Below are 23,623 nucleotides of genomic sequence, written 5' to 3'. Positions count from 1 at the left end.
GACAGATAACTGGTAGATCCACCCTCTGGACAAATTAAATTATGTAGAATTTAAATATCTTGCCATATTAGCCTGAAATTGAAACCCAAATATACACCTTTAACACATTTAATTAAGACTATAGTCATTTTTTGCATTTATAGATTTTTTTAAGTTTTGATTTATCGTAATTATACTACAATATAGCATACTAATATTTTATTATCAATTAGAGTATACGTAAGTGAGTAACAACTTTTTTTTTGCACGTTTAGTTAGTCTATAATTGGTATTCACTTTGTAACACTACTGTTATATACGGATTAAAAAAAAAAAAACGTATTTCGTATAAATTTGGCTTGGTAATAAATTAATAGAAATATAAATTATAATTTAAAAAAAAAACATCAAAAATCTAATTTGATACGTTTTGTTAAAAACTCTAACAATGCAAACAATTTCACCTTTTTTTTTTAATAAGATATATCTTAGTCGTGATTTTCCTTCATTTTCTTCTTAATTGCCAGTAACTTCTTGAACTGATTTATCAAATAATCAGGGGGCAATTTCGGGTATTCCGCCTTGAAGGATCCAGGGCCAACTTCCACAAACGGATAAGCGCTTAACCGTCTATTTCCTGAAAACATTGTATCTTCATTATGATTCCTTAATTCTTTCTGAAACAACATGATTATATGCATATTATAAATTGAAACTCAAATAAACTTAATTATATAATTGTACGAGTCGGTTGGATTTGACGAGCCGGTTGGCGTGGTTGGTAGAACACTTGCCTTTCACGCCGAAGGTTGTGGGTTCGTTTCCCACCCAGGACAGATATTTGTGTGCATGAACATGTCTGTTTTTCCTGAGTCTGGGTGTAATTATCTATAGAAGTATGTATTTACAAAAAAAAAGTAGTATATGTAGTATATCAGTTGTCTGGTTTCCATAGCACAAGCTTTGTACAAGCTTAATTTGGGATCAGATGGCCGTGTGTGAAAAATGTCCCAGGATATATTATATTAGCATATGATCATAAAGAGTAGCGTTTGGTTCTTTGCAATAGAGTCTACACTACAACAGAACATACATGAAAAATCTTGTAAAATAAAGATTCAAATTAGCTTATTAGAATACAACCTATTTAGATTTTTTTATATGGTATACAATAAGTGTTACAGGCACAGTTATATAACAACTTATAAACATATGTTTAATTGTATCCCAGCTTAGCACGGTTCAAATAACGGTCAATAATATAGTCATAAATAAATATAGGTACATAAACATAGGTCATAAATAAAATGTCTTTATGTATAATTACAACTAAATATATCAATTAATTTTGGCTTTGTACGAGCCCGGTAGGTACGTATCACACACTCCATGAATAACATATTACGCCTATATTTATTTGTTTTAGGTGTCTAGCCGCATATGAAGCAGCCAATAGGAATCTAGAAAGAGCGACGGCCAAAATAAGGATGTCTACGCTGTAAGTATTTTTTAACAGATAAAATAAACTTAACACATCCCTGTACACACATAAATACACACTACATTACAATAATATTCGAGCACTGTCACATACGTAGAATAAGTTTTTTTTTTTTAACAAAATTTTAGGGTTCACAGATAAGCGAAGACCAAGTTCATACAACATTAATATATATGTGGGGACAAGCTAAATATTTAACTTAAATACAAAATTACATATCAGATTTAAGAGAGTGTGAGAGAGACCATGAAAATTGACACATATAGAATTTTTTATTGTGAGAGAGTGGTAGGATGCTAATCTGGTGGTAGGATGCTAACATCCGCCTGGCTTGTTACCACCGTACGCATGGTGAAAAACTCGTGAAGTGGCTTGCAGCTGCGTTTCGAGGTCAGCCAGCGTACAGCCAGAGCCCGAGCAAGTATTGCCACGATGGGTGTTGGTCCAATTGGAGACGGCTGTTGAACCAATGCCGGGGGAAACTGTATTGACCTGCCGGTCAGGGAGACCCGAAGAAACGGCTGTTCCGCTGGCCGCCCGTGGCATAGTACAGGGGCCCGAGCGTGCCTAACCAGCTCGTGAGGCTGCCCCACCAGGCCACGCATAATCTCGGGGTGGACCGTCGTGCCGGTCTCTAATTCCTGCTTCCCCCTTCCTTCTTAAGTCCACGCGAGCTGGTTCTCGATGTCACCGCCTTACTGTGACATCAATTCCATCGCGAACAAAGAAATTTGGCAACTCCTTTCTTTGTCGCCCTTCAAAAAAATGGAATTCCTTACCAGCTCACGTGTTCCCCTCCTCTTACAACCCGGGTTCCTTCAAACGAGGCGTGAAGAGACATCTTGCGGGCCGGCAAGGCGATGGCGGCTAGTGCAGAACGTTTTTCCCGTCTGTACTGGCCGTCGTCGCGTTTGGACTCTACTACCACTTACCATCAGGTGGAGTAGTCATTTGCCCTCCCGGCAAATATAAAAAAAAAAAAAAAGAGTTCGGTCCTCCTGGCTGGCCTAGGCCAGTCAAGGTACGGGCCTCGGGGTTGCCCCCCCTACCCGGGCTGCTCCTCCTCGACGGTCTTGACCGTCGCGTCATTTCATTCTGGCCCAAAGGGCCAGGGTCTCAGTGACCCAAAGGCTGTCTATAATTTTTATTGTGATTTTTATATTACTAACAATGCTGTATCTCGCCGCTAGATGGCGCTGCGACACGTCAATTTGTATATCGTTTGATCGCCATGACAAATTATATATCACTTGTCTTTATGATACGTAATAAATGATAATTTTTAACTATATATTATACAGCTAATTCAAAGTCGCTCGGCGTGCTATGGAGCGAGCTATGCTCGGAGTATCTTTGAAGGATAAGATCAGAAATGAGATTATCCGGAAAAGAACCGGAGTCACCGACATAGCTTGCAAAATTAGCAGGCCGAAGTGGCAGTGGGCTGGTCACGTATGTCGTAGGACCGATGGCCGTTGGAGCAGACGAGTCCTAGAGTAGAAACCGCGAATCGGCAAGCGCAGCGTAGGGCGCCCTCCAGCCAGGTGGACCTTAAGAAGGTGGCGGGCACCAACTGGATACGGAAGGCGGAGGACAGGGAGCTTTGGCGCACCTTGGGAGTGGCCTATGTTCAGCAGTAGACAACGATTGGCTGTTGATTGATTGATTGATACAGCTAATATTGATATAGCAATTTATAGAGTAAATTACATTTGCCGGAATTGAAATTATGGTTCACTAATTCGAACTTTACATGCTAACGGAGAATCATTTTTCTTTATTTATATTTATTTACATATTGGACGAGGAATTTATTATGACTCATTTAACTTAAAATATACTTGAATAGTAGGAGTTATTATTTTATTTTTATTAATAGCTACAGCATTTATAAGCTATGTATTACCTTGAGGTCAAATATCTTTTTGAGGTGCAAACAGTAATTACTAATTTATTATCCGCAATCCCATATTTAGGAACTATATTAGTAAATTGAATTTGATTTGATTTGCTGTAGAAAATGCCACTTTAACTCGATTTTATAATTTTCATTTTTTATTTCCTTTTATTATTTTACTATTAACTATAATCCATTTATTATTTTTACATCAAACAGGATCAAATAACCCATTAGGAATTAATAGAAATTTAGATAAAATTCCTTTTCATCCATTTTTTACATTTAATGACTTAATTGGATTTATTATTTTTATTTTAATATTAACTCCATTATCTTTAATTAATCCTTATTTACTAGGAGATACAGATAATTTTATTCCAGCTCATCCATTAGTTACCCCAATCCATATTCAACCTGAATGATATTTTATATTTACTTATGCAATTTTACGATCTATTCCTAATAAATTAAGGAGAGTAATTGCTTTAGTAATATCAATTTTAATTTTAATCATTTTACCTTTTACATTTAATAAAAAAAATTCAATCGTATACTGAAACGTCACTTAACGAATGACAAGTGTCAAATATACCGCTCAAATTATTTAAGACGCCGTTAAATTTGAGAGTGGTCGCCAGCTATCTTGAATCTATTTTCGTTGTATTATAAACTTTAAAAATGTCGTTATCTTCACTCTCTTCACTTTCCGACGATGAAACGACATCTCGTAGCAGTCGTAGGAATGAAGAAAAGTTGAACGCTTTTGAAAAATATGATGATAACCAGTTTCAAAGTCGGTTCCGTGTTTCTAAAGATACCGTGTTGTACCTAGAGTCATTGTTTGGCGAGGACATCGCGCCTTTGACGAAACGAAATCGAGCATTACAGCCAAGAGACCTCATTTTGATAGCACTTCGATATTACGCTACTGGCAGTTATCAAAAAGTGATAGGAGATATATTCCATGTTGAACAAGTTACTGTTCACCGTGTGGTACAAAAGGTTAAGGCTGCAATTGCAAAACTTAAATGTCATTTCATTAATATGCCCGATTCCCAAGAACGCATAGAAGTAGCAAACGACTTTTATTCCATAGCAGCATTTCCGAGAGTTTTGGGAGCTATTGATTGTACACATATAAAAATCAATTCACCAGGGACGTTTATTTACATAAGTACTAAAAGTAACTTAAATGGAATTCAATGATTTTTTTAAAATTTAATATTAATTGGTTGCAGGGGGAAATCAAGCTGAAAGGTTTCAGAACAGAAAAGGGTTTTTTTCATTAAATGTACAAATGGTGTGTGATACAAAATTATGTATCCGGAATGTGATAGCAAGATGGCTAAGCTCCGTACATGATAGTACAATTTTTAATGACTCCATTGTGTGCTCAATTTGAGCGTAGTGGTTATGCCAATTTTGTACTTTTAGGGGATAGTGGATACCTATGTCGACATTATTTGCTAACCCCTGTATTAAATCCATCTACACTGGCTGAAGAATCATACAATAAAGCTCAAATTTTATCAAGAAACCCTATTGAATGGCTTTTTGGTGTGCTTAAACGGAGATTTCCTTGCCTACATGTCGGGCTAGGTTTAAATATACAAAATAGTCCACCTATTATTGTGGCATATGCATAACATAGCACTTTCTAGGCAAGACAATATGTTTGAAGAGGACACTGCCTTAAATAGTGTCGAGGATCTACAATTTCTTGAAATGATTCATGAAGGAAATGAGAATTTTATTGTGGAATCAGCCATAATTAATACACATTTTGCTTAATAACAATTATTTTATTTTAGTATTAATTTATATTACCTTTGAGCATAACTAATAATTCAGTCCGTTTTTGTACAATTAACAACATAACCTATTATTAATATTTCTTATCTTAACAAATCAATACATATTTGTATAGTCTATTATAAAATTTAAAAACAGTGCACCTATAATAACAATAACAATTAGAACATAAAAATTATTTTGACTAACAACATTATATATATGTTTTTGTTAGTAGTAGTTAACGAAAAGTAATTATATTGAAACAGATTAAAGTCGACCAAGCAAATTTTTCCTCCTCAAATGTAGTATTTCTAATTCAATTTTATATTTGTTTTGTTCCCTTTTTTCCCTATTTATTATATATTTTTTTTCCATTTTAGCACATTGCGATTTTGTTTTGAAATATTGGTCTTTTATAAACCCTCGGGCAATGCATTTCTTTTTTCTATTGTTTTGTTCTGCCTTATCTGAAACTATAAATATATATTTTACAACATTTACAATTATCACCAGTATCAGGCAAGAAATAGTTTATGTGAAATAAGGATTTATTAAACACATTATTCATATTATGGAATAAATACCATTGCTTGGACCATGTTCTTGGCTATCCAGTACAATTTCTTTTTGCTTTTGAGTTATTTTTTTGTCTAAAAAGAGAATTACTTTAATGTAAATATATCATCATACAACATGAAAGAAACTAATAGTTATTTACCATTTACTTGTGAAGTTGATGGGACAGCTTCTGTAGTATTGCAATTAAAACCACTTTCATCTAAAACAATTTTGTTATTCTATTTAATTTTACATATTTATTTAAATATACATTATTGAAGAAGATCAATACAAGCTGATTTTAATCAGTTTATATGATATTTATTTATTTATTTTATAATAATATAATGATTAACTACTAATTTAAAAATAATATAGTTGTCAGTTCATGCCGTCACGTAATACAGTTTCTCTATGAGTACTGTCATGGATTCCTTCTTCACCCTCTTTTTGTGTATCGCCTAAAGTTATATAATAATAATAATAAATAATTTATTTTGACCAAAATGATCTTATCATATACAATCATAATACGTTATATTAACGGTTATTTTTTTCTATATCATTTATGTGTTATGTTTATAATATTTAGTAAATATTACCAAAATAAAAAGCAGCGTCATCATAAGGGTTGTGCAATGGTTGTAGCTGTGGAGCAACCATTGCTCCAGCATCCAGACGAATCCATAAGATCTGTAACATTATCACCTAAATTAGCTCTTCAATTGGGGTTTGAACCCAGTAGAAACCTTGTTGAAAGGAATTTGAGGAAATGTCCAGGAAAATTACATTTAGGATTACCATCTCAACTATTCGTTTACTGCAATATAGCTGTACCACAAATTGTAGGAGATGTAATGACTCCGCTTCTGAGGATAATACCATTAGACCCATCGAAATACATTTACGGAGCAAATAAAATGCTTGTTTTTTCACCACCTCATTATTTACCTGTAATGCGAAGAGAATTTGATACTATCGAAATAGATATAAGACAAAGCAATGGTCAAATGATACCATTCCAATTTGGGACAGTGTGTGTTAAACTACATTTCAGAAATCCCATACTTTAATTCATATCAAGGCTAAAATATTGACTCAAGATAACCTCGAACTGACGGAATCTACAGTTGTCGCTCCAGTTAATAATTGGTTACATTCACTCTTCAGTCAACTGGATGTCTATTTAAATCAAAAACTTATATCACCTCCTAATAACACATACGCTTATCAAGCTTACATCGAAAACTTATTAAACTATGCTCCTGATGCCAAATCATCGCATCTCACATGTGGTCTTTGGTACGAAGATGATGCTGGAAAAATGAATTCAACCGATGACAGCAATAAAGGATTTCTAACACGACAAAAGTTAGCAAGTGAAAGTAAGGAAGTAGAAATGATTGGTCACCTTCATGGTGACTTATTCAATCAAGAAAAGTTTTTGATTAATGGGGTTTATATGTGTGTAAAATTAGTTCGCTCTAGAGAAAATTTTAATTTAATGGCTTCCACGGTTGTTGATCTTAAGTTAAAAGTATGTATTACGGATGCAACCTTGATTATTCTTAGAGCACGAATAAATCCATCTGTGTTACTTGCTCACCAAAAAGTGTTAGCATCTACCACAGCTAAATATCCTATTACACGAGCTGAAGTTAAAGTTTTAACTATACCATCAGGTGTTCAAGGAAAAACTCTTGATAACATTTTCCTAGGACAAGTACCTAAAAGATGCGTAGTTGGTTTGTGAATAATGCTGCATTCAATGATAGCCTCACAAAGAACCCATTCAATTTTGAAAACTATGATAAGAATACGTTTTGTTTGTATATAGATGGACATCAAATACCAGCAAAAGCTTTACAGCCATCATTTGAAAGTAATATTTATACAACGGTCTATCAAACATTGTTCTCCGGGACTGGCATACATTTTCTTAATGAAGGTAATGGGATATCTAGAGAGCAATATGCTAAAGGGTATTGTCTGCTAGCGTTTGATTTAATCTGACTACACACCTGATTTATCTGCTAACTCAGCAAGTCATCGGAACCTTATAAAACATGGTAGTGTAAGGTTAGAAGTACGCTTTGAATCAGCTTTAACACAAACTATTAACTGTATTGTTTATGCTGAGTTTGATAATGTCATAGAAATAGACAAAGACCGTAACGTTTCAGTCGACTACAGTAGTTAACAAAATAATGTTTTTAGATATAAGTGTGCATAATTTTTATTATTGTGTTAGTATGTACTCATTTTGTGCTATTCAATAAAGTATATCTAAATTTAAAAATATGTCTTTGTTTTATTTATCTCTATATCCTTGCAACCCTATAGATAGAGACGAGTAAACGAGTATATACCATTTATAATGTAGTGTCAATACTCTGGACCACATTACTTGCTTATCTATATTTGAACATGAATACAATAGAGATAGAAAATTACTTGAGACAAATTAATTCAAGTTTTGAATATAATGTGTATGCAGCAAAGCGTTTGCCGATTTATGTAGTAATACCTGCATATATCATAAGCAACTTAGATAGCGACAATAAACCAGGCTCTCACTGGCTCACCATACATATAGATGGAAATGGATTTGGACAATACTTTGATTCATATGGTCGACCAGCTCATGGTTATCATCGCATGTTTTTGGAATTCTAAAATGTGGAACTACAATAATAACCGAATCCAAAACGATTTTACCTCAGTTTGTGGCGAGTACTGTCTATTGTATTTGTATTGTAAATATCGAGAAATGAGGTTGAATGACTTTCTTCAACTATTTGATGGTGACACTATGTGCAATGATATAATATTATCTGGTTTATTTAAACACTGTTTTCATGTGAATAAATGAAATACTTACCTATAGAATGCTTGTTGATTTATTCCTACCCATAGTGAGTTAAAGTTCAGACAGTAAAGAGTTTAAAATTAAACTGATGCTCATATAATTTTAACAAGTAGTTTACATAATATGAACAGCTAAAATTATTTCGTCAAGGAACACAAATCAAATCAGGGATTAAAATAGTTAGTTACCTCAAGTTAAAAATAAATTTATTAATGAAAATGTTATACGACATCCTTCTTAAAAAAATATTTTTTTTGATGTTTCTTTTTCAGAAATTTCTTTAGTTATATATCATAAATAACTTTTCTTGTTGCTTCGTAGCTTGAATTTGTGTTTTTTTGTGTAGTATTTTACTCGATATTCAGAGTGTTTCCAATATTCATCTAGTGGTACATTTGTTAGTTTTTTCAAGTCATACATTTCCATTTTAATGAGATGAGTGCTTGTCTTTGCATCGTCTTCATTTGCGAGCTGATTTGCCAAAAACAAATCTATATAAATAAATGTTGGTGCATCTTGTTGAAAATAGACTTCGGCACCGTTTTAACGGTCACTATAGAAGTTGCTATGTACATGTATTTTTTATTGAGAAAGTTTTTATATTATACATTGTTATAACACGCCGCTAGATGGCGCCCATTTCTGATCAATACACTTAACTTATGTCCACATCGATTTTCTAGATAATAGTCGGCTGATATTTTATCTCGACTCTTCAATTTTTCTTCAAAATATTTAAGACGGATCTTTTATACCTGATCTGAGAATAAGTTTTATTTACAAGGGATTTCCTCAATTTGCCCCCTCCACTCTTGAAAGCCTATTGGTGGTAGCGATCACATCTGCCCTGCGAAGCCCAAAGATGTTCTATCGTTATTCTACTTATTAAATTTTACTAGGTGGTAGGTCTTTGTGTAAGCCCGTCTTGGTAGGTACCACCCACTCATCAGATATTCTACCGCTAAATAGCAATACTTAGTATTGTTGCGTTTCAGTGTGAAGGGTGAGTGAGCCAGTGTAGATACACGGAACATAATATCATAACATCTTAGTTAATAATGCTGGTGGCGCATTGGCGATGTAAGGAATGGTTAATATTTCTTACATCGCCAGTGTCTATGGGCGTTGGTGACCACTTATCATAAGATGGCCCATTTGCCCGTTCGTCTACCTACGACATAAAAAAATAACTATTTTTCAGATAATACTCGGACTTGGACTAGGCGTTATACGAACTTTATTGGCTGATAACATAAACATCGACTTGTGGATTTCGTGACCAATACAATGATAACTGAAGCGTTGGAGACACACGACAGATATATAGCAGGAAACCAATCGCCAATTATTTATACAGTGAGTGGCAAAAGAAATCCACTGACTTTCTGTGAGTATTTTAATAAAACGAATTATATCGTAATTATGAATCTGACGATCTGTTGTTTTTTTTTTCTTTTGTTATATTTTGTAATAAAATTTTTAACTGTGTAAATTTCGTAAGGCCATGTTTTAAATTTACTTACAAATAATAATAATAATTATTATTTATATTATTGTTATTAGTACTTAAGACGGAATGACGTAAGTATTCATTTTTACACGTTATTTAACCTCTGTTCTCAAGGAAATAACTATAATATGTCTTATTGAGAACAAAATGTCTTTAAGCCTCTCACGCCTCTCGACGTATTAGAAATAATACAAAACTGTAATAATAAAAGAGAAACGTTGTTGTTGTCAACTAGCGTTGGGATTATGATATATATAAATTATATATTATCTATGTGATTTTTAAAGAACTGCCTCTTTTTAAGTTAATATGGCTATTTGCGAGTTACAAGCTATTTAAATATTTTATGTGTATAATTCAAATATGCATTGTGGAAAGTTGAAATGCAGATTGTGAAAAATTCTCGTCACAAATTGAATTCCAAGATGGCGAAGCCGCGGCCTCTGCTAGTATATAATAAATCCTTATAAATCTTTATTATGCTAATCTGGATGGAGAAATTCGTAATTCACCGTAGAATGTCGTGAAATGTCAGATATATGACATCCTGTTATAATAATAATAATAATTTATGTTAACCCTGTTAAAAGGGAGATATAAAAATAGATGCAAAAAATAATAATGATATTTTATTTATCAACTAAACAATGTGAAGACTGGTGCTTGCAATAGATAAGCTGTTCTACAAGACACCAGGCCGCCACTCCCGTTTATATGAACAAAAAAAGAAAAATAAATGTATAAAGTGAGAAGTAAAAATAATAAAAATATAAAATGGAACGAATACAGTCCATGCTTATCGAAGTTGAGTATGTGTGCGCGCACGCGTGTATAAGTGTGTTGAAGTTAATTTTAAAGTTTTTTTATTAATGCGTAAATGTGTTTACTGTTTCAAACTTTCAAGTTGAACGACTCCACCGATCGTCATTTATTAAATTTTCCATATTCATTGTCAGGTGAAACAGAAGGTGGGCCAGGATAGCGAAAGAAGTGTTGGGTGGTTATAAACAATATTTATTTAAACAGGCAGAGTAACCACCCTGCTCAAGTTTTTTTTTTTTTTTTTATATATAGAAAAGGAAGGCGGACGAGCATATGGGCCACCTGATGGTAAGTGGTCACCAACGCTCTTAGACATTGGCATTGTAAGAAATGTCAACCATCGCTTACATATCCAATGCGCCACCAACCTTGGGAACTAAGATTTTATGTCCCTTGTGCCTGTAATTACACTGGCTCACTCACCCTTCAAACCGGAACACAACAATATCAAGTATTGCTGTTTTGCGGTAGAATATCTGATGAGTGGGTGGTACCTACCCAGACGAGCTTGCACAAAGCCCTACCACCAGTAATAATTATGATTGTTCATTGTAAATACATCGCTTTTTATACAAAAGTTAAATCATTATAATGTCGGTAGTTGTAAAAATCATATCACGAAGTTAAATAACATTAAAACAAAATTTATAATCAAATTAACTCGTATAAATATTAGGTTATTCTAAATTATATACGCGTTAGTCGTAGCGTAACCTTCTCCTCAAAAAGAGGAGAGGAGGCCTTTAGCCCAGCAGTGGGACATTCACAGGCTGTTACGGTTACGGTGTTACGGTAGTCGTAGCGTTGAGTTTAACACAGGGGTATGACATATAGAAAAAGACGAAGGGTATCTAACACCTGCCAGAAATTTTCGGGCAGAAACTATTTGACTATAATTATTATAACAATTAATTAAGCGTGTCCTACACGAGTGACGTACGGAGTGTCTTTTTAAAGAATAGTATAGGTCTGTATTCGTTTATTATGTAATTACGTATTTGTATTCGTTTTTATGTAATGGTGTTTTATTATATTTTGTACTGAATATTTATCATTCATTTTGTTTTATTTATTTATTAATATAACAACATTAATTTAAAAACTAAATTATTAATATAAAAACATTGTACAAGTACAAAAAGACATGCGACCTTACCTATAACGTTTAGCTGGTGATTAGTTGTCCCAGACGGGCTAAAAACTGTCGACTAAGGAAATCTCAAAACCCAGGAGTCAATGATCGCTGAGTATATAGACTTAGAAGCGCATATCGTCCAGACTTATTTTTGGGTCTTCTTCTTCTTCAGGAAAAGTCGTGAGATGTACACGAACATGATTCGGAGTCATAAGGTATTTGAAAGCAGGTCGAGATGGTGCCAGAACTACGGGGGGAATAAGAATATGTCCTAAGAATGGTCATATTCTTACAACTTAATAATATCTAGTCAATGTCTAGTCAATATGGTTTTCGTCAATAATCTAGTCATTATCCGCAACTTTTGTTTTAGTTACAAAAATTAATACAGAAATAGATCAAAAAAATATATGTTTAGAAATATTCATTGATATAAAAAAAGCGTTCGACACAGTAAGCCACTCTTTACTTTACTAAACTAAAATACATTGGGATAACTGGGACAGCGTATACTGTCCACTATTTACTGGAATCTTATCTTCACAATAGAACACAGGTTGTTAAAATAGGAATTTTCACAAGTAGTTCCCAAAACATTAGCTGCGGAATTCCTCAGAGCTCCATTTTGGGACCATTATTATTCTTAACCTATGTCAATAATGTTACCAAAATTGGATTAACCGGTCACCTTTCCTTGTACGCCGATGATACATGTCTCTTTTACTTTGGTAGAAATATCAATGAATTAGTAGACCAAGCAAACACTGATCTTATCCAATATAATAACTGGTGTCAATGTAATGTTCTTACAATTATTGCTCAAAAAACATCATATATAATACAAACAAAAAAAAACAAAGTTATTTTAGATTTTCAACCTTTAAAAATAAACAATAACGTACTTAATAGATCGCATACAGAAAAATACCTAGGCCTACTTTTAGATGAGAAACTTAGTTGGAAACCTCATGTAGAGAATATTAAAAATACATTAATTTCATTGACTGGTGTATTACGTAGAATGATGAGCCATTCTATGTATCCCACATAAGATACGAATAATTATATATAACGCATTAATGAAATCTAAACTAGATTATTTAATTGAAATTTGGGGCTGTGCTCTAAAAACTAACCTTATAGTTTTACAGATCGGCCAAAACAAGTTAATTACAGTATTATTCAACTACGACAGACTGACAAACCCTACGACAGACTGAATTATTCCAAAAAACTAAAAATTTAACCTGAAACAAACATACACAAATAAAATATGCGTCTTAATTTAAAAAAAAAATTTCGGAGACATTCATACCGAAATATCGTTCACACAAAGAATGTACACGCACAGCTTAAGGAACACAAAAAAAAAATCAGACAGCCCGTACAAAATTTGGCAAGAGAAACATTCGTTTCGATGGAGTAACTTTATTCAATAATTTGCCTGCTGATATAAAAATTGTTCGAGCACGCCTGCTTTTAAATCAAAGTTAAAAAAAAATATTTCTAAAAATATTTACGATTAAAACAACACACTCAAATTTCAAAAAACATTCACATCACATATACACACACACGCACACACACACACACATATCCACACGTACATATAAAACACAAACACATATACAACACCAAAAACATTATTAAGGAATAAAAATCTGGTTTTTTTTAAATTTTTTTTTGTTCTTTTTATTGTTAGTTTCTAGAATCTCCATTTCTTTTTCTGGTCATTGATTTGTACTGTATTTTGTTATAACATTACATTTTCTGTCAATTTTATTATTTAAGATTATCCACCCTTTTAACTATGTGAAATTTGTTAAATTGCTCTTTAAGTGAACTGTATGTTCTTTGAGTAATAATAAAGATCTTTAAACTGAACTTCAAATGTATTAAAGTAAATATATTTAGTTTTTTGACTACCTAACTAACTATCAAGTATGAATGTAAATAAGATAAAGATGTTTCTTATACTGTTATGAAAGCTATTGAGATGCGACCATAGACAATTTATTACTTTTTTATATTTCGACATATCCCTAACGAATAGTTTTTTTTCTATCATTACTTTTACGATATCTTTATATTTTACGATGATATATTTTACGGTCTAGTAGAAATACTAATGACAAATTACAATTAAAATCTTTTACAATTAATTATGTTTATTGCCTCATTTGGTCTTGCGAAATCGAGACGAAATACTGAGGATGCCATAAAAACAGTTCGACAGAGTTTTCACATGACCATGTATCGCAAAGTACCAATTTAAAATAATACAAATAAGTACTTACAAAACATGACAACAACAAAATATATAAACTTAATGACAGCCGACGTCAGTTTAAATAACCCGTACAAGTACAATGGGAGTACTACATAATGTACTATTCTCAACACCGACTGCTTCCATAAGGCGTAACTTCTGTTCTCCATATCGTCTTTTACGATATATTTTATAACTCCGTAACACCAAACTAAAACGAATTCCTTCATGTCTACACATGAAATATCACAATTGTAGATTACTTTGTCAGTTTCCGATAACTTGTTGTGTAGACTCAGAGTGTTCGCGTCGTGGAAGTTCCATTCATTGTTTGTGAAATACGCTAACGCCAACGAAAGGGATCGCACCAAATTGTGTACCTTAAATAACCTGAAAATTAAAAAAAAAGTTAAAAAAAAACACATTATCTAAAATCGTTTTCCTAATTGGTATGACGTAATGGTTCCCTTTTTGATCTAGTGGTTAGCTTTTAAGATTCCAAAAGTATTTCTTGGGTTTTTCTGTCGAGAACTTCGCTTCACTTCTAATAGTTTGGAGTTAGCAGTGTGTACACTCCTGTATATCAAAAGTTTCGCTCTGCGTCTGAATGATTTCCGTTCGGATTTGCCGTCCCATGAGTGCCGTCCTTATGAGTGCACTTTGCGTACACATGCCTTTACTTTAAAATTTTCTGCTCAGTTGGCTAGTCCAACAAAATGTCCGTGTGGCCGAAATCATTCAAGAAACCATCAACAACAAAGGATCAAGCGATTTTTTTTATCAATTTGGCTCTATGTTTAAAGTCTTACAAACGTATTAACAATACCTTGCTTTTTGTCCAATCAACAAACAGCATCCATCAATTATAACAGCAGGAATGTAATGTAATATCAATGTTAGTATTAAGTAGAGAAACTTATATGGGGTAGCAAATGTGCCGCAGTACCATAATGCTTTTGTAGGTACGAGAGCCCTTGATTCATTTCTCATAATATCTACGGGTTTACCCTGTAATGCGGGTATTATATTTTATACGATTTGGCTCAATTTTTTTTTATTATGTAGGCAGGTGCACGAGCATCTGGGACACCTGATGGTAAGTGGGTACCACCGCTCATAGATATTGGCGATGTAAGAAATAATAACCATTCCTTATATCGCCAATGCTCTACCAACCTTGGGAACTGAGATATTCCGTCTGTCAGTTATATCATTATAAATTTTATATTGCTTACAAAACCTCAAATTAAATAAAATCTTAAGTACAAATATTTCTAGCAAGAGTAAATCATAGCAGTTCTACATTACTTTCAAAATTGGGGATGAAAAATATGTTACAGATCACAAAGATTTGGTAACACGAAAATAATTATTGGGCAATTCGCTTCATACAATACTTACCGAAATTCAGTGGATTTCTTTTGCCACTAACTGTATAAACAATTGGCTGTTGGTTTCCTGCTATAGATCTGTCGTGTGTCTCCACCGCTGCAGTTATCATTGTATTGGTCACAATATCCACAGGTACGAAATCGATTTTTATTTTCGAATTAGCCCAAAAAACACGTACAACGCCTAGAGATACTCCAAGAATTACCTAAAAATTTAACAGTAGTATAACGATAGAACTTGCAATCAACTTCGGGCTCTAGGGAGTAGACGTGAAGAAGGAGGGAGAAGGTAAATGAGAAGAATTCCTTGTAATTTCATTATCAGTTTGGTAAACAATTTCTCAATATATCAACATTTTTCAACATTTTCATATTACATAAGATTTCGTTTTCGTAACGGTAGAAGTTGGCTCATCGGCTCTTCTCCAATATGAGTTTTATAATAGGATTAATTTTATATTAATGACGGCTGCATCCGAGAGTTGGCTCCCTGTACGCAGATATCACTAGAAGAAAAATCATATTACTGTTAGGATTATGCCCAATTAGCCAATAAGAGTAGTAGTTGTCCGGGGGTTTACCGTAGTTGTAGATATAACGAAGAGTTAGTATTCTTCTAAGCTTTGACTAATTCCACATGTATGTGAGGCAAATATCTTATCGACTTGGTGTAGAGAAAAAAACAAACAAAATTAAATATTCCATGCTCATTGCCCCACAAATGAGTTACTATATATATGTACTGTACTATGCAGGTTGACTGCCTCGTTGGTATAGTGGCTAGATATAAGGCCGCTGACCCGGAGGTCCTGGGTTCAATTATTTTTTATTAAAAATCCTTTTAATAATGATATGAATTTTTATGGGTAAAAAGTTATTGGGTTTTTCTGTCAGAAAATTCTAAGTAGCAGCCCGGAGTCTGGAAATTGGAAGTATGTATGCTCCCGTATCTCGGAAAGCACGTAAAGCCGTTAGTCCTGCACCTGAACTCTTTCCGGTCGTGTCGGATTGCCGTTGTCTAATAGTAATGTGTGTAAAATAATTATTCTAAGGAGTTCTTATACTAAATACATTATATATGTCAGAAGCTGTACACTGACATTGTACATTTAAAAATAATAGTGTCAAATTTAATTTTCAATAAAACGTGTCTTCTCATCAAGCAAAGTGTGGTTTAATTTAACAAAACGCGTAATAGTAGTGAACAGCCGTCCTATCGGATCATGAAAGCTAGGGAATAGAGAGTGCGCCTGTGTTTACGCACACACTAGTTCTCCTGCGCAGTTAGCTAATCTGTCTTGAGATTGGCTGCTGGGGCCGAAATCGTTTTTTTTTTTTTTTTATATCGCCGGGAGGGCAAATGACTCTACTCCACCTGATGGTAAGTGGTAGTAGAGTCCAAACGCGACAACGGCCAGTACAGACGGGAAAAACGTTCTGCACCAGCCGCCTTCGGCTTGCCGGCCCGCAAGATGCCTCTTCACGCCTCGTTTGAAGGAACCCGGGTTGTAAGAGGAGGGGAATACGTGAGCTGGTAAGGAATTCCATTTTTTGGAAGTGCGACAAAGAAAGGAGTTGCCAAATTTCTTTGTTCGCGATGGAATTGATGTCACAGTTAGGCGGTGACATCGAGAACCAGCTCGCGTGGACTTAAGAAGTAAGGGGGAAGCAGGAATTAGAGAGAATAATTCCTCAGAGCACTCGCCGTGATACAGTCGATAGAAAGCGCTCAGTGCTGCTATCTCACGACGCAATTGTAAAGGTTCAAGGGTGTTTGTGACCTTTACGTCGCCAATAATGCGTACGGCACGTCGCTGCAACCGGTCCAAGGCCTCAAGTAGGTACTTAGCGGAGCCATCCCAAAGGTGCGAGCAATATTCCACGCAAGACCGTACCTGTGTTTTGTACAGCAGGCACAGTTGTTGTGGCGTGAAAAAGCGCCGCACCTTGTTCAGAACTCCGAGTTTCCGTGAAGCTGTTTTTATAACAGCCTCGATGTAATCCCTTGGACTAAGGTCGCAGCGAACGTCAATCCCCAGCATGGCGATTTTGCTTTGCATCACCAGCGGAGTACCACAGAGGGAGGGAAGAGGGGAAAATGCTGACTTTTTCGCCGTGAGAGCGCATACCTGTGTTTTCTTGGCATTAAACTCAACAAGATTATCAGAGCCCCATTTGGCGATGAGATCTAACGTCCTATCGAGTTCAATGACAAGATTCTCCCGCCTCTCCTCAGTTTCTGCCCGCCCAGCCACTGCGCGTCCGTGGTATCCACCATGCACTGTACTATCATCTGCATAGCAATGTATGTTCCCAAGGGAGAGCATATCATTGATATGCAAAAGAAAGAGTGTGGGAGATAGCACAGATCCCTGGGGGACCCCAGCATTCACTACATAGAATTGTGAAGCGCAACCATCTACTAAAACACGAAGGCTACGCTTGTGTAGGAAGCTGGCAATCCAGGTGCATAGCTGAGCAGGCAGACCATATGCCGGTAGCTTGGAGAGAAGACTTCTGTGCCAGACCCTGTCGAAAGCCTTGGAGATATCGAGGCTGACAGCCAACGATTCTCCATGCTTGTCGATAGCTTCACCCCAGAGGTGTGTTACGTACGCTAGAAGATCACCTGTGGACCGTTTTGGTCGAAACCCGTACTGACGATCATTAATTAGACAGTGATCTTCTAGGTAATGGATCAGTTGGTTGTTTAAAATCCGTTCCATCACCTTACAAAGTACTGAGGTGATAGCTATTGGCCGATAATTTGCCGGGTCAGACCGATCCCCTTTTTTGGGAACCGCTTGCACATTAGCTCTTCTCCAAGCCTCCGGCACACTTCCCGAAGAGAGAGAAAGTTAGAACAGGCGCGTTAACACAGGAGACAGCTCCGCTGCGCACTTCTTCAGCACTATGGCTGGTATTCCATCGGGACCGCTAGCTTTCCGTACATCAAGTGATTGCAGCTCCGCACGCACATCACGTTGCCTGATTTTAATGTCAGGCATCGTATGGCCACATGCAGGTATTGTAGGTGGCAGTGCACTACAATCATCGATGACGGAATCGTCGGCAAAGAGTTTAGCCAGGAGATCAGCTTGCTCTTGCGGACTGTGAGCTAGCGATCCGTCCGGATTTCTGAGCGGTGGCAGCGAAGGTTGGCAGAAATTGTTTTGAACAGACTTGGTCAGACGCCAGAAGCTACGGGAGCCCCTAGGATGCGAAACAAGGTCATGACCAATCTGTACAATGCGCTGTGCATCCGCTCTCGTGTATGCCTTTCTACAGGACTTGGAATTTTTATTATAGTTTGCTTTCAGTGAGTCAATGTTAGATGCCCCGCTAATGCAGCCGTTGATCCACTTGCGATATGCCGCCTGCTTAGCTGATACAGCATCGGCACATTCACGAGTGAACCAACGGTTACGCGTACTCCTACTGACGAGATCTGAGCTAGGAATGTAGTATTCCATTCCCAGCATGATCTCGCCAGCAACAGCAGCGGCACTAGCTGTCGGGTCATTCCCACTGAAGCAACGTTCCTTCCAAGGGACCGACGCATAGTAATCGCGCATACCGTCCCAATCCGCCGACTTATAGTGCCAAACGCGACGTTTGCACACCGCTAGTGGCGGCAGCTTGGCCTGTGGCACTTTGGTAGATATAAGGCCGCGATCCGAAGAACCAAGTGGAGCTTGAACCAAAACCTGATATTCCACCGGGTGAGAAGTCAGCAGAAGATCCAGTAGAGAAGGCGCTTGCCCATCAATGTCTGGGATCCTGGTGGGCTGATCAACCAGTTGGGTCAAGTCGTGTGTGAGAGCAAAAGCATGAGCAGTTCTTCCAGCATGGTCAGTTTTGAGGGATTTCAACCAGGATTCATGGTGAGCATTAAAATCCCCCAAAAACACCAATTCCGCGTTAGGAAACTGCTCTTGCGCAGCATCTGCCACCCGACTAAGATGGTCAAATAATCGGCTTGTCTCCAAGTCACCATTGTGGGATCTGTAGAGGCACACGTAGACTCGGCTCTGACGAACCAGGTCCACACGTACCACCAACATGGAGAAGGAGGGGTCCTCCAAGCAGCGCAGTCGGTGACAGCAAACATCCGTCCTGACGAACAAGCATACTCCGGCTTTCGCTTTGAAGGATTCTTCAAGCGTGTAGCCGGGATAATTAAGGTAGCTGGTATCGGCAGGACGGAGTATTTGTGTCTCCGTGAGAAACAACATTGCTGGCCGTGCTGTCTCGAGATGGTGGTGGACAGCGTTGAGGTTAGTGTGGAGTCCTCGGATGTTAGAGAACTCGACCTCAAACAGCGAGGGTATGGTGGGGGTGTGCACCGCTGTACGACCGTTATTTCTGTTTTGTTGCGCCATTTGGGAAAAATAGAATGGAAAAGAGACGTGAAGCGAGCGATGTATTGCCACGATAGGGATGGGCAAAGCGTGGAGGCGTGTTTCCCCAAGTGGTTGCCAAAAGGAAAAATACACTGACCCGCCGGACGGAAGGGCCCCCGAACCCCCCCGGAAGTGGCCGCCGGGACCCCACCTACCGGTCACTAACCGGCACGACGGTCCACCCCGAGATTATGCGTGGCCTGGTGGGGCAGCCTCACGAGCTGGTTAGGCACGCTCGGGCCCCTGTACTATGCCACGGGCGGCCAGCGGAACAGCCGTTTATTCGGGTCTCCCTGTCCGGCAGGTCAATACAGTTTCCCCCGGCATTGGTTCAACAGCCGTCTCCAATTGGACCAACACCCATCGCGGCAATACTCGCTCGGGCTCTGGCTGTACGCTGGCTGACCTCGAAATGGCGGCTGGTGGCTGGCGGCTGCAAGCCACTTCACGAGTTTTTCACCATGCGTACGGTGGTAACAAGCCAGGCGGATGTTAGCATCCTACCACCAGATGAGCAGATGGTCGCTCAGATATCCCTTAGTCGCCTCTTACGACACCCATGGGAAAGAGAGGGGCAGTGAAGTGTATTCTTTCTCCGTCACTGCACGGATAATGTGGAGGACCTTACGATACAGTACCATTAAATCAAATATAATTCTTTAAAGACATTCTTTAAAAATAAATTAAAACTCTAAATACCTAAAGATTTTCTCGATCATGTGTTTGCCAACAAATCCTGACCCACCAGTGACAAAGACCACAGCGTTGTCGTAAAACTTCTGCACGGAAGAGTCTCCGCTTGAAATTGCCTTCTTAATTGCGTCATTCGTTGCTCGCGCTTCTTTTTGAATATCTTCGATGCTCCTCATCTTGTCTAAAACAATAATATGACAAAACAATTTATTACCCGCGTATAACTTAAAGAAATCACTTATAATATTTGATTATTTACGATATTTTTACGATTTTTTTTTCATGGCATAACATGAAACTAACTTCATGTTAGTATTTATTGGTTTATTTATATAACCGATAGGACAACATACAATTGGCCATGAAAAAAACATCAGTCCCTTAAATCTATTTACCATCTATCTATCAAATCTATTGACATACTTAAATTTCTTTCATTGTTCTTTATTTACTGTGACTGCAAACGAGGTGTCGTTTGCAGTCACAGTAAACCTAAAATACCTAACCTATAAACTTTAATTTACATACTTATTTACAAACCGAAAACAAATGCTTAAGTACGAGTGTTTTCAAACTATCTATTAACTATCTGTTGAAATATCTCAAAACTATAAAAATTTACTAAAAACTGTGTGATCTTATCACGATATTTTTCATAAGAATCAATTTCTGTAATACAGGAGCCTAGCTCAGAAATCAGGAATTTCATTATAATTTGTAACTTTTAATGTTAATAAAGATTATTTATTATTATTATTATAATTAATGTCATGTTTATAAAAACGAAAAAATAATGCATTATTTTAGAACAAATTGCATACAATACAAAAAGATTATAGTGAGTCAACCTCAAAAGATAGACACATGCTATCGAGGACTTCTTTTAGAACTTTTAAAGAGGAACAATTTCGTCATACATGATTGTCATAACTTTAACCGTTTACACAGCGCGTGCAACGGAAGCTCTCAAAAGGTATCAATTTTCCCATTTTCGCAGTTTTTAATTTAAAATTTCTGTAATTTTTTAATATTTTTTCAAAGCAAAAATGTTAAATAATGATTTGAACTAATAAAAGATAGTGCCAGGATTTATATGAACTCTGGTAATAGCGACGTGTAATATTTTTTCTTTTATAGAATAGGTAGGCGGACAAGCATATACCTGATGATGATATACCTGATAATAAGTGGTCAACAACGCCTATAGACATTGGCATTGTAAGAAATGTTAACCATCGCTTAAATCGCCAATGCGCTACCAAACTTGGGAACTAAGATGCTAAGTCCCCTGTGCCCGCAATCACACTGGCTTACTCACCTTCCAAACCAGAACACAACCATACCAAGTACTGCTGTTTTTCGGTAGAATATCTGAGGAGTGGGTGGTACCTACCCAGACGAGCTTGCACAAAGCCCTACCACAAGTAATATATCGTTGGATAGATATTTTTAAGCTGAACAGACTCGAAAAATTAGTCCACATATTATGATATGTCATGATTCAATGCTTAATTGGTATTTTGTTTGCATTCTAAAGTTGAATTTAGATTTTTTTCTTTCGATAGTTTTTTTTGAGGTAAAAAGTAAACACTCAAATCATATTGTGTGTTGAATAATGTGTAATTACTTGTATGTATGTATGTGTAATTTATATGAATTTTTAACTAATTTTAGTTTGGCTTATTTACACTTGCTGCAGTTTCAGTTTCTCGACTTTCCATCATAAAATTGTTAAAGATAGAGACACGATATAAATCCCGTGTAAATTGAAACGATAACAAAAAGAAAGAATTTAAATAATATTTACATATATATACAATTGAGGTTATATCATTGACCGTACACAATGCTTACTGTCAAATCTCACACTCGCACACTCACTCACGCACACAAAACGATTAATGCTTTTTCGTTACGTGGAAAAAAAACCATCTTGCATTACATCATCATTATCATCATCATCATCAACCCTTCGTCGTCCACTGCTGGACATAGGCCCCTCCAATGGCACGCTACTGGGCTCAATCCTCAGCTCTCAATTACCATCCGCTGATAGCCCCTTATGCGAATATCTTCACTCCACCTAGCCGGTGGGCTATGTCGATAACTTTGGTTCTCTATCGGATCACCACATTTGAGATTCGATCCTCCAGAGAAACTCCGAGCATAGCTCTCTCCATAGCTTGCTGAGCGACCTTAAAATGATGAACTAATCGCACTGTCAGTGTCCACGTCTCGACTCCATACGTCATAACCGGTAAGACGCACTCGTTGAAGACTTTAGTCTTCAAGCATTGCGGTATTCGTTACGAAAATATCCGACCAAGTTTTCTATACGCTGGGATGTAAGGGAGCACAATTAAATGTAACTGCTCCCAGCCAACCTTACCTGCACGCGGTGCATCCTGCCGACTAACAAACGAGGCTCTGGCGAACGACTAATGGCAGTATAACCATTCGATAAAGGTGTAGCTAAATTCCGCAGACGGGTGAAGGGCAGCAGGTGACGCTCACCTGTACGACGAGCTACGTTCAGCGATTACCAACCAACACGGGTTGGTGATTATGGGACAAAAACCTCGATGGCACACACTTTTACGCATTACATAATATTTTGAAATAAAAACTCCCAAGTTCAGAGAGGTTAAAAATTACGTAGTAATTCATTTTTTAATTTTTTTTTATCCAATATATGTACTACTTTTTGACCGCCTCATTTAAGTCATAAAAGAGAGCCAGAAGCACCGGAACAGAAATTAGTTTGCTAGACTTGCAGAGAAGAGAATGAAACTTACTAAT

General features: G+C 36.6%; 2 protein-coding genes across 5 annotated transcripts in view; both read left to right on the top strand.

The window, feature by feature from the left end:
• LOC126778942 (fatty acyl-CoA reductase wat-like) overlaps positions 1–9,969 on the top strand; it is a 280,657-nt gene extending 270,688 nt beyond the window's left edge. Inside the window, exon 6 of the mRNA XM_050502696.1 lies at positions 9,803–9,969. Within this exon, the coding sequence (XP_050358653.1) occupies positions 9,803–9,880 (78 nt within the window). The 3' untranslated portion in view covers positions 9,881–9,969. The remainder of the gene's footprint in view (positions 1–9,802) is intronic.
• LOC126778846 (fatty acyl-CoA reductase wat-like) overlaps positions 1–23,623 on the top strand; it is a 49,010-nt gene that overhangs the window by 8,769 nt on the left and 16,618 nt on the right. For 3 of the 4 annotated variants that reach the window (XR_007670240.1, XR_007670239.1, XR_007670238.1), the window contains 2 exons: positions 1,406–1,477; positions 4,619–4,786. The exons of the other annotated variant lie outside the window; for it this stretch is intronic. The gene's annotated coding sequence lies outside the window, so the exon portion shown is untranslated. Of the gene's footprint in view, positions 1–1,405; positions 1,478–4,618; positions 4,787–23,623 lie in introns of those variants that run through there. 4 annotated transcript variants of the gene reach the window in all.

This window comes from Nymphalis io, chromosome 27, assembly GCF_905147045.1.
Source record: "Nymphalis io chromosome 27, ilAglIoxx1.1, whole genome shotgun sequence".
In the NCBI taxonomy this organism is placed as follows: Eukaryota; Metazoa; Arthropoda; class Insecta; order Lepidoptera; family Nymphalidae; genus Nymphalis; species Nymphalis io.
This window is presented reverse-complemented; position numbering and strand designations above follow the sequence as displayed.